Raw genomic sequence first — 16,228 nt, forward strand, 5'->3', positions numbered from 1 at the left:
TACCATCTGAAACTGTTTCATATGGTCCTATGTTTAAAAACAAAAACAAAAACAAAACCTACAATAAGGCTCCTAGAAAATGAAGCTCCTACCATACTACCATGAATAAAAGCATGAATGCCACTTACCAAAAACAAGAATGAACAGTGTGTTTAAAGACACCACCCAGAAGACATGTTCCTAAAGGAAAAGAGCATTAATAAACTATTCAATTCCTATTTTATACATGTTTAACTGACTACTCCACGTAGTTAGACTGAAATTTTCACTCTGTAATTTTGAGATTTCATTCCAGAAATTATTACATGCATCTTATTTTTCTTTAGATACCTCACAAAACTAAACCTAATAAAACTCCAAGTTTATAATGTTACATGCAGAAAAAAATCAAAGAAACCAATCCATAAACATCTCTTTAAAAATAAATAATCCACCACAAACTACATGGATTCTCATAAGTAACTACCAGGTTTCACTTAAACTAAATGAAACTGAAAAATTCCAAAAGGAGAAAAATCTGAAAACCACATTAATTTTGAACAACATACCAATGTAAGCTGCCCTGTGCTTCTTTCATGGCTTCTCTGGCCTGCTCACTCCCTGTGGCATGCTGATTTTCTTTGTTCATGTCTCAGAATTCTCACTCTCCCACGGCTGCTGATTCACTGTCAGCTGCATTATCACCTCCAAGATGCCTGCTGCCCCTCCCATCACATACACCTTAGTCATGCTCCATGCCGACACTCACTAGATGTCCAAGCCCATCTCCCCACCACTGTCAGGTTAAATGGTCCTTCCACACGGGGTCAACACTGTAAGATTTGCTTTTTAAACAGATCAATCTGATCATGTCCCAGTTTGCCACAAATCCAAGTGGCAAAAAAGGAGATTAGTTTGCCCAAGAGATGTTTGCTATCTTCTTAATCACTGCACACTGGCTCCTATCACTTGAATGTTTTCAGCTTTTCTACCTCAAGGGCTCCGAAACTGTCCTCTCCAACATAGCTGGTGCCTCAAACTCAAATATTCCTGGCTGACAGATTCTCTTGCTTTCAGACAAACCTGACCAAGCCTTTTTTTCTGTGCCTCTTGTACCCTATGCACACCTCTTACCACTTTTGTCACCCAGTACCTCCAAAGTTCCTTATTTACATGTTCATCTTTCTCCACTAAACCATAAAGCATCTTTGGGAACAGGGACCTTATTTCATTAATCCACAAATCTCCCAGTAACTATCACAATAGGTGGCAAGGGTAGATACTAAAAATAATTTTCATTATGAATAGAGTCATCCTGTGAACATTTTTTTCCAATAATTAGAATGGATATGAGACAATACTACACTGCCTTAGCAACTGCTTGTCATTTATCCATGAGACTGACAAGGTGGATATAAATGAGTATGTAGCCAAGTAATACCTTCTATGTTGACCGTGATCAGACCATGAGTAGGAGCTCACTAATATCCCATTCTCACTAATCTATGCCACCAAATACATTCCTCACATCCTCACACCATCAACCTCAACTTCTTATTTTGGCTCCCATTTGGAACCAGCCCAAGGAGGAAGCCATCACAACACCACAGAGAACAGAGGAGACAGACAGAAACTATTTGGGTCTCTGATGACATGGTTGGGTCTCTGGATCAAGCACCCCTAAGCCCATCCTTCTTCTGGACTGCCTCTTCCCACTGTCTCAGTCAACAGGGCTTATGCTACCTGCAGTCAAAATCATCTTGATACCCAAAGCTATTTAAAATCCCAAATGACAAGTGGTTTTGTATTACAGAATCTGAAAACAGCATTTTTCCTTTGAAGAACAGGTTCTTTAAAGAGCTGCCCCCAACCTTTGAGTTGTAGTTTTTACTGATGAGGTGGGGGTTCAGCAAACAGTGGAAACCTATGACCGCCTGACACTCTTACAGTGAATGGCTTAAAGCTGCCCTGTTTTCACTAGTTCAGGTATTAAACATTGTAAGGTGGAACTTAAAAAAGAACATGTTCTTCTTAACTACCATTAACTTTGTGTTCTGTTTTCTTTCTAAAAATCAAGTACTTAATAATTAATTTTTTAAATAATATAACCTTTATGGCTCTGCCAATATTTTCAGTATACAAAACAAAGACTTCCTTTGACATCAAAGACATTCTGATCTTTACTATAAAAGCCAGTATATATTATACATTTGAAATCATATCGAATCACTCAGATAAATAAGCCACAACTTTATTAAAAATATATTAGCTTTACTTACTAGAAAAACTAGTGATCCATCAAGTCCTAGCATCTAAAATAAATAATAATAATATACATTAATTCAAGATTCAACAGGATTTTTTAAATTCTATTTATGAAAAAGGACCGTTTTCCTTTCAGTATCTTTAAACATAGTCCTTTACCCAGTTTCCAATACAGCCTATCATTTTCAGAGAGTAAAAACTTCTGTTTATAGAGGTTTTATATTTTGGGTCTCCTTTTATTCCAAATCATATTATTATAAAGTTGAAAATCTCTATTTGTGTTTAATTTTTATATTAGATATGGAGCCAGTCAAGATTTCATGACTAAAACTCTATTTTTTTGTCAACTGAAATATTAGAATACCAATTTAAATTGTTACATCATTTTTTGAAAGTTCATCATTTCAGGTTAAACATACCCTACATGGAGCCTAAGGTTTGTATTAAAAGCCAGAAGACAGAAAAAGAATCATTCATAGATCATCATGTTTTTACTATTTTCACCACAAACAACATATCATTTAGTTTTCTCTAGAAATTAAAGTTCTATTGAAGTATATAGTGTATACGTCTAAATATGTCCAACTTTAAAATATACTACAGGATCAAAATACTAGGACACTTGATAAAAAGAAGTCTTACTCTTTCCCACGTTAGCTCTTCTGCAGCTCGGTCCCATTCTAAAGCATTCCAGTTCATGTCATCTGGAAATATAATTGTAAATTAAAGATTACTGATGGAACTTGAATTATAGGAAATAAGAATGCATTCTTTTACTTTGGTATTTTCAAAGCTGCTGCTGAGAGGCTAAACCACACACCTAAAATTTTACCATATTGAGTATCTGCTTGTTAGGCAATAAGAATACATATAACATAAAGTAAATAAGGTGATTCTAAATCATGGTAAGTGCTAGAAAGAAAATAAATAGGGTTATATGAAAGAGAAAATTCAACAGCTCTGGAATGAATCAGAAATGAATCTGGTGGATTTGAGAAAAGGAGGAAGCCAGGGGACTAGAATTCTCTGGGTGAGGAGGAGGATGACGGGAGATAGTGTGAAGGGCAGGCAGAGCTCAGATCACATAAGAGGAATGTGAAGCCTGGACTTCGTTTTGTTCTTTAGAATAATGAAAACACCATTGCAAGATTTTAAAGGCAGACAGCAGTTATGATCCCATGTGGGTAAGAATCCAGTGGAACAAGAATAAAAGGAAGACCAGCAAGGAGTACCCACACCAGGACAAGGGAAGGATATGATGCAGGCACTAGGGGAGCAGCTGGCTGTCTTCTCAGAGCCTTGGAACATCTGCTCGCCTCTCCATGCAAAGGCCCCTTGTGGCCATTACACAACTCACTTCTTCTCAGGTCTCAGCTCAAATATCACTTACTCTGAGATAACCAGCGACTCTTACTTAAAATAGCTCTCTCTCCAGTCACATCCTCAGAGCAACCTGTTCAACAACATTCACCATGGTGTACAATGGTAAATTCGTTCACTTGGGCATTCCTCCTCTTTCACTAAATTAGAAATTCCATGAAGGCAGGGGCCTGCTGTCTGAGTGCCTGGCATAGGGGAAACACTCAGATACCAGACATAGTACAGCACCTGACAGGAAAACCTGGGGGTGGGAGGAGAAAAAAGGAGGTGGCGAGCTGCTGCCAGCTAACTAGCGGGCTCAGTCCCAGATCTTCCTTTGCATTCTGGAGTTACACTGCTAGCAAATGAGGAATTGGTTTTTTTCTTTGGGTGGCATCTGGCCTGCAGGGTACATGTCAAGATTTCTTCTTTGATATAAAGTTGCACTGACTCAATAGAAATGGCAAAGGGAAAAGGAAATCTAGCAAATTTCTTTAAAAAAAAAAAAAAACAGCTCCATTGCAACCTACAGTAATTTCTTCCTATCCACCCTGTAAAAGTCCTATGTAAAACAGTATCTTAAAACACAAAATGTGCCCCTCATAGAAAAAAATGTGTATCTATATGTGAAAGTTTGTCAAAATAAAGTAAAAATAGATTAGAAAAAGAATTGCAGGCCCACTGAATTATAAAGTCCTAATCCTCCCATGGCAAGCTGGGAATGGACTCATGGTCATGAAGGAAGGGAGAGGAGAGGCTGGCAGCGATTACCCTGGGCCCCATTGTTGGCATCTGCTGCATCCTCCCCGCCAGCATCGTCTTCCTCCTCATTCTCCTCTTCCTCCTCTTCTGCCTGATCATCCTGGGCATCGGGGTGTTCCCCCACCACTGCATTCTCAGCTGGTGGGTTAGCTGCCTGGTCAGGAGCAACATTCTCAGCACCGTTTCCTCCTGCTGGAGCCTAAAATGACAGATGAGCCCAGAAATTTAGCTAATCTCTCTCAGTTCTGCTCTATCTCCAAATTGCACTCTCCTTTCCAAAAAAACAAAATTATCAAATACAAACTCCACTAAAATTTCAAAATACATCTCCCAAAGTCATCTTTTCTAAAATTATCCAACTTTTAGATCAACTTGGTATACAAGAACATGAACTCACTCCACAGCATATATATGCATTATGATTTAGGGATTAAGATTTCACAAAGAATTATAGAAAATGGGTTCATATATCTGGCTATCTTGACTACATCATTTCATAATCCTACTTCTTTTTTTCTTTTAATATTTATTTGTTTGTTTATTCATTTATTCATTTTTGTTACAAACCAAACATCTTTAATATTTCAAGTACGTTACTGATGGGGTAACAGAAACTCCCATTCATGCCAACAAGGCAAGAATCAAGAACTCTGAAAGTTAAAGCAATTACCTCTTTGGATACATTAAAAGCATTAAAGCATGTCAAAGTGAAGAAAGGAGGCATTCAGCAGAGCAAAAATAAGTGTCAGGCTAACTGTCTAAGAAGGTGGCAGAAAACTCCTTCTGGAATTCACCATCCAAGAAATAGAGTTGCTTCAGCAAAAAGAGGTCCAGATATGGTCCTTTGATTGGTCCTTACTACTAGTTAAAGTTAAGCTCAAACAAAACCAAGCTTCATATTTCTCATGACTGCAGCTGATTCTTGCAAAAAAGAGAACCTTTGGTTAATTCTCACATGTAGGCTGAGCAGAAGGGAGCAGCAGTACTCAGCCAGTAATCCCAACCCCGAGCTGACATCTCTGCCTCCAAGCTCTGAGCTCCTCAGGTAGGACTGTCTGAAATTACTCAGCACCAGCATTTCCACAATCTGCTCTTCCTTGGTATGAATGTTGGGTTTCAGCCACTGTCCAGCAAACTCCTAGAGACATCTGAAGACATCTCCTGGGCCCAGCTACATCCTCATAGTGGCACTTCCTGAACTCCTGGTCTGGAAGCTGCAGGGTTGGGAGGATACCTTCACGACACAGGTTGCAAGGTCTTCAACAGAGTCTTTATTGAGGTGATCTGGTAGAAGACCAGAAGGCTCTTGTGGACTTGGACCAAGGGAGTCGCTGGTTGATGACATCTGGCTCCTCAGCTATGATCGCATTTGGTGGTGACCTTATTTAACCATTCTGGACTTCTCTATTTCTTTTGTGTCTCTGGGTACCCTTAAGTCTCCAATCTGGAACTCTGGAAAAGACTAACTCAGACTTCTAGACAGGTGCCACCTCAGAGGGCAGGGGAATTGAGGACAGGGGCAACTCATGATGACACTCAAAGTCCCACAAGCAACTCTGGGTAAGGGTCATAATCCTTCATTATAAGGCATCTTCTGCCTTTACTGACTGATTTCAGGGATGAAAATATATTTATTTATGTATCTGTTTGTTAACACGCACACACCAACTAAATTTCAAACGCTTGAGGGAAAGGTTTCTAATTTCTGCTCAGCAGATTAGACTGTGTATCAGCTCCCAATGCATCCTCATCTGGCTCTTCCTGAGTTCTACTACTTACCAAAAGCAAAGTTCATTAACACACTGGAATTAATGAAGAATCTAAAAGAACAACTGCATTAAATGCTTTAAAACATGAGACACAATAACAAAAGTATGAGTACTAGATTAAAAACTGTGTCCTTCCTTTATAGTCTCATTTTTTATAATATGTATGGTTTTCAAAAGATCAGTTGCACTCTTAATGCAGTAGAAGACAAGTTATGGCAGAACTTGATGAAATCAAACTACACACTGGCAAAAGCAGATCCTTATATGAAAGATTATTTATTTATTATTTTGAGTATCTAACAGTCAATTTTTCATAATAAAATTTTATGAAGTGCAAACTGTTTTCATATATAAGTAGCTAATTTTTTGACACTTTCCTTCCCATAATTTCACAGCAAGATGCTAATAATAATTTCTTATCTCCTCCTCCTCCTGATGCCTCTAGCAATGCTCTTGCATCTAAGCAAGTCATCTCATAAAGCAAAAGTAAAACTGCACAATACTTTTATCAACAGTGTTGCAATTTTTCTACTTTTGGTAATGTTCCTACTGGGTGCAGCCAAGGCGAGACATTAACATATGAAGAACCCAAAGGGAAAAGAGGGGAATCAGCCTCCTTACGCTCATGCAGCACATCAGAAGCACATCCAGGAAGTCTTGTATTTTAACCTCCAGGCCAGTGTAGCAGCACTCTGGTGCACCCTTAATATTGTTCCAATCTCACCAGACAACCAAAGGGCAAAGTAACAGGAGCCTTCTTTTGCTTTTACACATCTCCCTTAATCTTCTCCCAAATGTTTTCACTGTCTAGCATTGCCATGAGGGACATGGGAGTCAGAGGTTTGGGTCTTAAAGGGCAACAATAATTCTCATGTGCTATCCGAATAAAATCAGTTCAGGGTTGGAGGGAGTCACCTCATTTTGGTGGTGTCCAGCAGCATTGAAGGGCGGAGCAGCATGCTCCAGCCAAACAGGCGCTCCCCCATGGACTATCTGCTCTCGCAGCCACACCAGGCTGATGAATGCACACAGTGTGCATGTCACCACAAAACAACCCTGCAGACAGTCTGCCAATAAATTGTCCCTATTAAAAAGAAATTACATAGAATTACTCCAAAGAACACTTAATTTAAGAAATCAAAGGTAACAACATTTCATGTTACACTAAAATCTCAGAAAGAATAGCTAGAAAGGCTTTGGGTGAAAATTAGTTTCTCAAAAAGAACTATAATTATTTCTGAGAAATTCATTCCATTTATGTGAAATTCTATCCTATAAGCTGGCTAAGTGTTTTTACTCATATACTTGCATTATATGTATTTATAATATAGTGAGCAAAAAATAACATCAGAATTACACAGAAATTAGCTATCCAGCCTCTCTTTGAACATGGCTTAGAAACAGGAAAGTGGCAGGCAAAAAACTGGACAAAGGCCAGGTACATATATAATTTACTGAAGGTGAACAACTCTGTCAGACCCTGGCTAGGATTCTCCTTATCCTTATTTTATATACAAGTTTAACAAACTTGGTTGGCTGATACCTAAGCCCAAGCAAATGAACAGAATCAGCAAGTCAGAAAAGTGGAGAAGCACCTCCAGGAAGGCCCAACAATGTAAAGGAAGGCTGAGACTGAAGTCAGTGTGCACTATGTACAACAAAGAAGTCTGTAATACACTTTAAAAATCTGTCACTTAGGAAACAGATTAAATTTTGATGCTAACTACAAGCCTACCAAAAATGTATTATTAGTTCCTCAACAAATTAGTTCCTCAAGCAAATAAAGTATGCTTTCTTTATAATTATATGTGAAAATACATTTAAGTAGTTTAACACTGAAAACCTTTGTTCTTTGCCTCTCTCAAGTGTCTTACTTAACCTTTCCCAGCCTATGTCTGATCTCAGAATAATTCCATGATAACTCAAGAATCTTGATAGCCTCTGGAGAAACCGCTATCATATGGAACTCAAGTCACCTTTTCTAGACAACTGAGACACTGACCAGCCGCCACACTTAACTCTCACTACTGCAGAGGTATACAGAATCTTCACCTTGAACTAAACAGAACAAGACTGCCCTGTAGAAATGGTTCTTTTACTAGTTTACGGACTTTCAAATATAACTACCATCACTCTTAGCAGTCACTTCTTGTTTTTCTGACTTCCCCTGCTACTTCGAATATTCACCTTTTTTTCATGTACAATTCTGAAATGAAAACCAGAAGTTAATTATATATGTCATATACAGCAAGACGTAATGAATGTCTGCTGAGACACTTAAGACTGATTATTCCTGCTACTATATTAAGACTGTGTTCTGGATAGATGAGATGAAAATCTGATGTCCAGAAATAGGGATGTTGCTCTATTTGTTTCTACTGCACCACTTCAGAGAAACTATGTATTTTTTTATACAAAGGGTTATATCTTCTTACACAATTCCCAAATTTTCAAGTGTGTCAAATTACTGGTTCTTCTTTTTCTCATGGTCACAGCCATTTAGTGTCCTATTTCCAAGGCCGTTGTCTACTGCTAAATATTCAAAACTGTTCTTCAATAATGAAAACAAAAAACAATTTTAATGTAAATAAGGTTTAAGTTTTAAAAGTTTTTATCTATTTCCTATACTGCCAAAGAAACAGATAAGTTGAATAACTTGCCTATTCTATATGAAAAAGTTATGACCAACAAGTAGGAAAACCAAATCGCAGACATATCTAATGTTTCTAAGTTATTTTCAACCATGATTAAAAATGATGCAGACACAAGAGACTCAGAAGACCTCCTTCTTAATTCCTTTTCTATCAGAAATGTAACATACTCTCCTGCTCACTTCTTTTGCCAGTTGGCTTATTTTTATGGTAATATACTCTGCTTCTATTCCATAAAAAGTCTCACATTATTCTTTGCCTTGACTGACACAGGGATCAGAAACCAAAGGACAGGTGGGTACAAAATATTTAGCAAATATATGTGCAATCTTTTGCAGGTTTAACAGTCTAATGATCTTGATACAGTTAATCACTTATAGCATTTCTAATTCTGACATCAGTGATAAATAAAGCACATGTGTCTTTCACAGGAGAACAATTACGGTGAACAAGTTTTTAGAGTACATATACTAATAAACATGGGAAACATTTTAAAAATAAATTTGAATTCAAATGTCTATATTGTTAAAAACACAAGTTTAAAAGACCTCTCAGCATATGAACATAATAGCACATGCAGCCTATTTAATAAGCTGTCTCTCCATTACAAAATAATGTTACATCCTTCAGTTACATCCTTTAAGATGGGTATGTTTTAAAACGAACATCATTTATATACGTCAGCTACTTCTACTATTGCTATCACTGTTAGAATTAAGACTAAGTTACTATTTGTCCTCCAAACAGGACTTTCCAAATTATAACAAAAATAAGTATGTGAAAGCAAAAATGAACACCAGCTATGTTGTGCAGCCTTGCATCATAGAAAATTTAATACTCACGTGGACAGCATGTCCAGTGGCAGTGTCAGTAGTGAGCTCACAGAGCCAGTAAACAAGCACTTGTAGATGCGGCCTAGCAAAAAAGGGTAAGATGGAGTACAGTGACAACTCTCACAGTGAACCACACAGTCAATTAAACAGGAAAAGTGGGGCACCATGAATACCACCAAAACATTTACTTTTTGCAAGGCTGAGTCTCAAAATGCTAAATTTTGTTTTGTTTAAAACAAAACAAGAACATGGTCAAGCATAATAGTGACAATGAAGAGTAAATGTTACACAACAATGTTTAAAATTTAGATTCTCTCTAGATTTACTTTTTTTTATTGAATAAGCTTAGAAAAAGGAAAAAAAATCTAAAGATCTGCAGCATTACAACAGAGATTTTTTTAAACCTAGAATTCTAAAATTCATTAAATTTACTCAAAAAAAGTTTCAGTTTGGGGGGTATATATATTTGAAATTAAGAGGACTTTACAGTAGAGTACATGCTCCAAAGCCATGAATAGCAAAACAACAACCAATTTTTTAAAAACACAAATTCAAGAATCCTGAAAAAAAAATATCTTAAGTCTAGCCATGAAGGGAAAAGATGAAGTATGGATAAGTACACAGCCATCCCCCCCTTATGTTCTTGGTCAGAAGAGGCAGGTGGGGATCTGGAAATGGGGCCAAAGAGGAAACGACTGAGATTTTCTTTCAAACCAGAACTTGTACTCAACTTGTACATTACTTTAGGCATTCATACCCTATAGCCTTGTGTCAGAAATTTTCAATGACTTCAATGGCTGTTTTCAAAAGCCAGGTCGAAATGGAAAGGTTAGGAAAAGATTTCTTGTAATAGAAATTACTTACATATGTATGTATAATATTCAAAGCAACCATGCTTATAATGAAATGACAACAAACCAAATGTGTATAGATAGGAATATGGATTCATATATAGTCCTCTTTACCATACAGTGTTATGCATTCATTAAAAATGAGGTAGCTCAACATGTTCTTAATTGGAAAGACAGCCAGGGAACATTACTAACTTAAAAAAAAAGTTACCAATTATGCACTGTGTGATCTAATTCAGATTTTAATTGTGCGTATCTGTAAACAAGTCAGAACAGAAATTAAGCTTGTTAACTTTGTTGATTAAATCTTCTAAGTCCTTACTTAATTTTTGATTACTTGGTCTACTAGTTTGAGAGAGGAGTTACCCTTCCATTGTGACTGCAAATGCCTCACATACTTCTAAGTCCTGTTTTCCACTGACAAAAGTTTTTAAGTTTTTGCACTAGTGGGGGTTAGGATTTAATAATATGGGTAACTGTTGAACAACTGTGCTGTATACTTGAAACCAATATAAGATTGTGTGTCAACTATATTTCAATTAAAAGAAGTTTGTAAGTTTTATTTCGTAGTGGACTATCCTTTTATTAACATGAAATGTAATGCTTTTCCCTACTTAAAGATTTTCATCTTGAATGGTATCTAGCTGAATAATACTGTTCCAATGTTTTGTTGGTATTTGCTAACAAACCCCTCCACTATTAACCTGGGCTTACCTCTTTGTACTTACCTCTTGTAGTGAAACCCTTTTATGTGCACACAACCATGAGGCTCTTTCTTGCAATAGAGAAATCTAAACCCTTGTGATCACAGATGCTGCAACCTTATCCTTTCCTCTTTTACTTCCCTCCTTCTGCCTCTCATTCCTCTTTCCTGTCATTTGTTGGGTTTTCCAAATTTTATTTGTTATTTCCTACTCCCATTCCCCAGGATAAAAATTCATCATCCTAATTCTGTTCTTAAACAGTTACCTTTAACTTGTTTTGTACTTATAAAGGTAAAATTGACATAAATCTTAAGTGTACATCTGGGTGAATTTTTATACATGTATACATCCAGATAACTGCCATCTAGGTCAAGATACTCAACATTTATAGCCCCCCAGAAGGTTCCTTCAAACCATTCCTATCTCTGGCAAAAGGTAACCACTATTCTGATCTCTTACCACCATAGTTCAAGTTGGTGTATTTTTAAATTTCACATAAGTGCTCCATACAATCTTTTTGTGCCTGGCTACTTTTTCACAAAGAAGTGAAATTCATGTTATTCCACAGCACAATAATCAGCTCCTTTTCACTGCTATGTAGTATTTCATTGCAGGAATAAACCACAATATATTCATTCTACTGTTGTTGACAGGCATTTGGTTGATTGCAATTTTTACCTACTATTAGCAAAGCTGCTGTCATCATTCTTATACATATGTCTTTTAATGGATGCAAGGTTCTAGTTTCTGTTAGCTATATTCTCAGAAATGGAACTGCTGGATCTAAGGTATTTGTAATACTTAGCAATGGTAAATACTGCCAGTTTTCCAAAGTGGTTATACCATATATACTTTCCACCATAAATGTATGCATGTTCCAGATACTCCACATCCTAAGAAATACTTGGCATTGCCTTGTCTTTATATGTTAGCCATTCTGTTGAGCATGCAGCAATATCTTCTTGTGTACTTCCCTAATGACTACTGATGTTCATAATCTTTTCATGTGTTTACTAGCAGTTTAGATCCCTTTCTTTCCAGAAACACCTGTCCATATCTTCTGTTCACTCTAACTGGGTTTTCTGCCTTTTTCTTACTGATTTTGTAGTTCTTTACATACTCTAGATACATGTCCTTTGTTGGGTATAGGTACTGCAAATATCTTCTCTCATTCTGTGGCTTGCCCTTCTCTCTTAATGGTATCTGAACATGAATAGAAGTTCTTAGTTTTAATTAAGTCTAATTTATCAGTATTTTCTTTTATGGTTAGTCTATACATTCTTTTAGTAGTTCTTTGGTTTTAAAGTTCACAATCAGGCTTATTTATGATCCATCTCAAATTCATTTCTGTGTCAGGTATAAAGTAATGATAGCATTCATTTTTCTCCATATGCCCATCTAGTTGATGTTATACCATTTACTGAAAAGACCATCTATCGTCCATTGAACATACTGAGTTGTTAATCATGTGACACTGCAAGCATGGGTCTAGTTCTAGACTCCATTTGGTTACCCCTATATCTTAATGCATAGTTACACTATATTTTCCTATCTACATTTAAAGCATCTATAATCTTCCCATAAATAAGACAATCCACTTTAAAAAATTCTCATTCCTATCCTCCCCTCATAATTTCTCCCATGTGAAAATCACCTAGAATTTTAATTTCAGACTGTTACCTAAAAATTATTACTACAGATTAAAATAACTATTATTATTATACTGTAAATATAATTGTGATTTAGGTATAAGAACCGTTTCTTTCTCTTTGTAGCTCACACCTTTCTCTCTCTTTGATTCCTTGCTCATTTTAGTGAAGTATATCCTCAAACACTTTTCTCATAATATTTGAGGTGGTAAACTTTCCAAGCCCTTGCATCTATTGAAATGTCTATTTTGTCCCTTGAACTGAGAATAATTTATAAGAAGATTTTAGGTACAAAAATTTTGTCAAACATTGAGTCTGCTGTCTTCCAGCATTTGAGCGCTGACTTGAAGTCTGATACCAGTCTGATTTTCATTATTACTTTGTAGGATAATCTGAAATCATAACATCTGTTCACCATTCTACTGAGCACTGGAAACTATAATGGGTCTAGGTTTGTGAGTCTCTTTCCTTTATCTGCTCTGTCTCTTTCAGTCTCAAAGAGGTCTCCCATTTCCTCATGTCCGTTACCTCTTTTACTTCTGACACCATTTACCAGACAGATACTGAATCAACAGGACATAGCCTCCATCTCTCAATTTTTTCCTCATACTTGCAACCTCTTGTCTCTTTGAGTTACATCTTAGAGAAGAACTCTTTGCTCAATCTTCTAGCTCACTAATTCACTCTTAAACAGTACCTAGTCTGTTCTTGGGTGTATCTCCCAAGATTTTTATTTTCATAAACAATCATGTTTATTTTGTGGGGTCATGAGGATATTAATTATTCTTATTCAAAAATGTTTGCATTTAACTCCTTATTTATACACTCCGGCACCAAATGCTACCTGTCTACCTCTTTCTATGTCTTTAAGAACAAAGGACCCAAAAGGAATCAACTGAGGTTAGTATAACAACCTCCCAGAGAGCCTCCTACATTTGAAAAATAAGCCTCCCAAATTATTCAGGACTATTAGATACATGAAATGAAGGTCTTTTAAAAGGGGGGAAAGAAATCTCAAAATAAGCCATCTTTTACAATCCTTGAAAGCTCTAATATACTTCAAGAAATAAAATTCAAGGCCCTACCAATTATGGTTTGATTTTGCTTTTTCAATTCTTTCCTGAACTTTCATTACTAGCCTCTGTGTGCTGTGTTTTTAGTTCCTACACTCAACTGAGAAACTGATCTGTTAAAAAATAATCTTAATCCAGATGAGTAATGTTTTCTAAATGAGGCTTTCCTAATATATGACACTATAAATCGAAAATTAAATAACATTCAAACAAAAATGACACAATATTACTTTATAATATTAAATAGTTATGTAATGTTTAAGAAACTCTAACCACAGAGGAATGAATACTCACATGCTGTAAGAGGAACAACTCCCAACCAGGCAAAGGCCACAAGTGTATAATGAAACCAGTATCTTATAGCAGTGCCAATACTTGTAACCAGTCCAGCAAATATATCTTGGATTGGAAGCCGTGAAGGCATATCTGGGGAATAAACTATAAAAGAAAGTAAGTACATATAAAATTTCATGAAGACTTAAAAATAGCTTAATTAATAAATATAAAATGTGCATGCAGAGCTATCTTAACCTCCAATATTTGTACTGTACTTTTCTCCTATAAAAAGGTAAATCAAATAATTATGACAATACATTTACCCATAAATCATATATGGAAGCAAATCACATGTGAAATGTAGAAGCCAATAAAAAGGCCTGGAGCAGGAAAAATGATCCAACGAAGTTCACATCCCTTACAGCCATAAACTTCATGCACAGCTTATTTACACATTTTATCATGCAAACAATGTAATTATCTATTTCTCAAATTATAAAAGATCAGATAAAGCGAACAGGAGCAAAGGGTTAAGCTGGTGGTATGTCATCAAAAAAGAACTGTTCTCTCAAATACAAGCCTTAGACTCAGCACTCAAAAATCACAACAGTCAAAAAAAAAAAAAAATCTGCCACGTTTTAAAAAGATGTCCTTTTTAAATGGTTCCATTGAAAACTACTGCTCTACCACAGGATCTCAGAAAGAATATATAGGAAGAACAACTGCCTCTTTCGCCAGTAAGGACAAACAAGAAAATGTGATGTATAAAGTCTTTAAATCAATGATCCAAAATTTATGAAAGCACAGTTTTCAGCTACAAACACTGATGAATAAACATGTACAGTCAGAGGGAGCCAAGATGGCGGTATGAGTAGAGCAGCGGAAATCTCCTCCCAAAACCACATATATCTATGAAAACATAACATAGACAACTCTTCCTAGAATAAAGACCAGAGGACACAGGACAACATCCAGACCACATCCACACCTGCGAGAACCCAGTGCCTCGTAAAGGGGGTAAGATACAAGCCCGGGCCCCACGGGACCCGAGCGCCCCTCCCCCCAGCTCCCAGCGAGAGAAGAGTAGACAGAGCAGGAGGGAGACGGAACACAGGACTGCTGAACACCCAGCCCCCGCCATCCGGGCCAGAGCGCAAACACACTACGTGCCCAGGGGGGCCCTGGATACTAGGGAAAAAGGTCAGCAAGACCGATGAGCGGGTACCGGTGGCCTGGCGCCGGAGGACATAAGAAAAGCGAGTGGCCATTTTTTTTTTTCCTGTTTTGTTTCGGCGAGCGCTTTTTGGAAGTCTTAAAGGGACAGGAACCCCAATACTAGGGAAACAGGGCAGCAAAACCGGTGAGCAGATGCCTGAGGCTGCTGCCGGAGAATAAAGAAAAACGATCAGCCATTTTTAATTTAAAAAAATTTTTTTTTTTTTTGGTGGTCGTTGTTTTGTTTTGGCAGGTGCTTTTTGGAAGTCTTAAAGGGGCAGGGCAGGACACTTAATCCAGAGGTAGAGAATCCGGGGATCTCTGGGCACCCTAATCCCCTGGGCTGCAGGGAGCTCGGAGAACCCTTACGGAGATAAATGGCCTCCAGGCCGCTCCCCCTCCAACGCGACTCCACCATTTTGGCGTAGCAGTCCGAGCCAGGCCACCACCACAGCAACAGCGGAGATTAACTCCATAGCAGCCGGGCAGGAAGCAGAAGCCCTGTCTGCGCGCAGCTACCCAGCACAAGCCACTAGAGGTCGCTGTTCTCCCAGGAGAGGAGGGCCACAAACCAACAAGAAGGGAAGTTCTTCCAGCGGTCACTCATCCCAGCTCGCAAACTATTCCTATCACCATGAAAAGGCAAAGCTACAGGCAGACAAAGATCACAGAGACAACACCAGAGAAGGAGACAGACCTAACCAGTCTTCCTGACAAAGAATTCAAAATAAGAATCATAAACATGCTGACAGAGATGCAGAGAAATACGCAAGAGATATGGGATGAAGTCCGGAGGGAGATCACAGATGCCACAAAGGAGATCGCAGAAATGAAACAAACTC

At 37.5% G+C, this 16,228-nt stretch overlaps 1 protein-coding gene across 2 annotated transcripts in view; it reads right to left on the reverse strand.

Annotated features, from left to right (window-relative positions):
* Positions 1-16,228, reverse strand: part of MARCHF6 (membrane associated ring-CH-type finger 6) — an 86,124-nt gene that overhangs the window by 35,285 nt on the left and 34,611 nt on the right. For both annotated transcript variants that reach the window (XM_036896657.2, XM_036896658.2), the window contains exons 4-10: positions 14,190-14,333; positions 9,628-9,700; positions 7,050-7,218; positions 4,375-4,564; positions 2,887-2,948; positions 2,259-2,291; positions 129-180 (exon numbers count right to left, since the gene is read on the reverse strand). In XM_036896657.2, the coding sequence (XP_036752552.1) occupies positions 129-180; positions 2,259-2,291; positions 2,887-2,948; positions 4,375-4,564; positions 7,050-7,218; positions 9,628-9,700; positions 14,190-14,333 (723 nt within the window). The remainder of the gene's footprint in view (positions 1-128; positions 181-2,258; positions 2,292-2,886; positions 2,949-4,374; positions 4,565-7,049; positions 7,219-9,627; positions 9,701-14,189; positions 14,334-16,228) is intronic.

Source organism: Manis pentadactyla, chromosome 2 (assembly GCF_030020395.1).
Source record: "Manis pentadactyla isolate mManPen7 chromosome 2, mManPen7.hap1, whole genome shotgun sequence".
NCBI lineage: Eukaryota > Metazoa > Chordata > Mammalia > Pholidota > Manidae > Manis > Manis pentadactyla.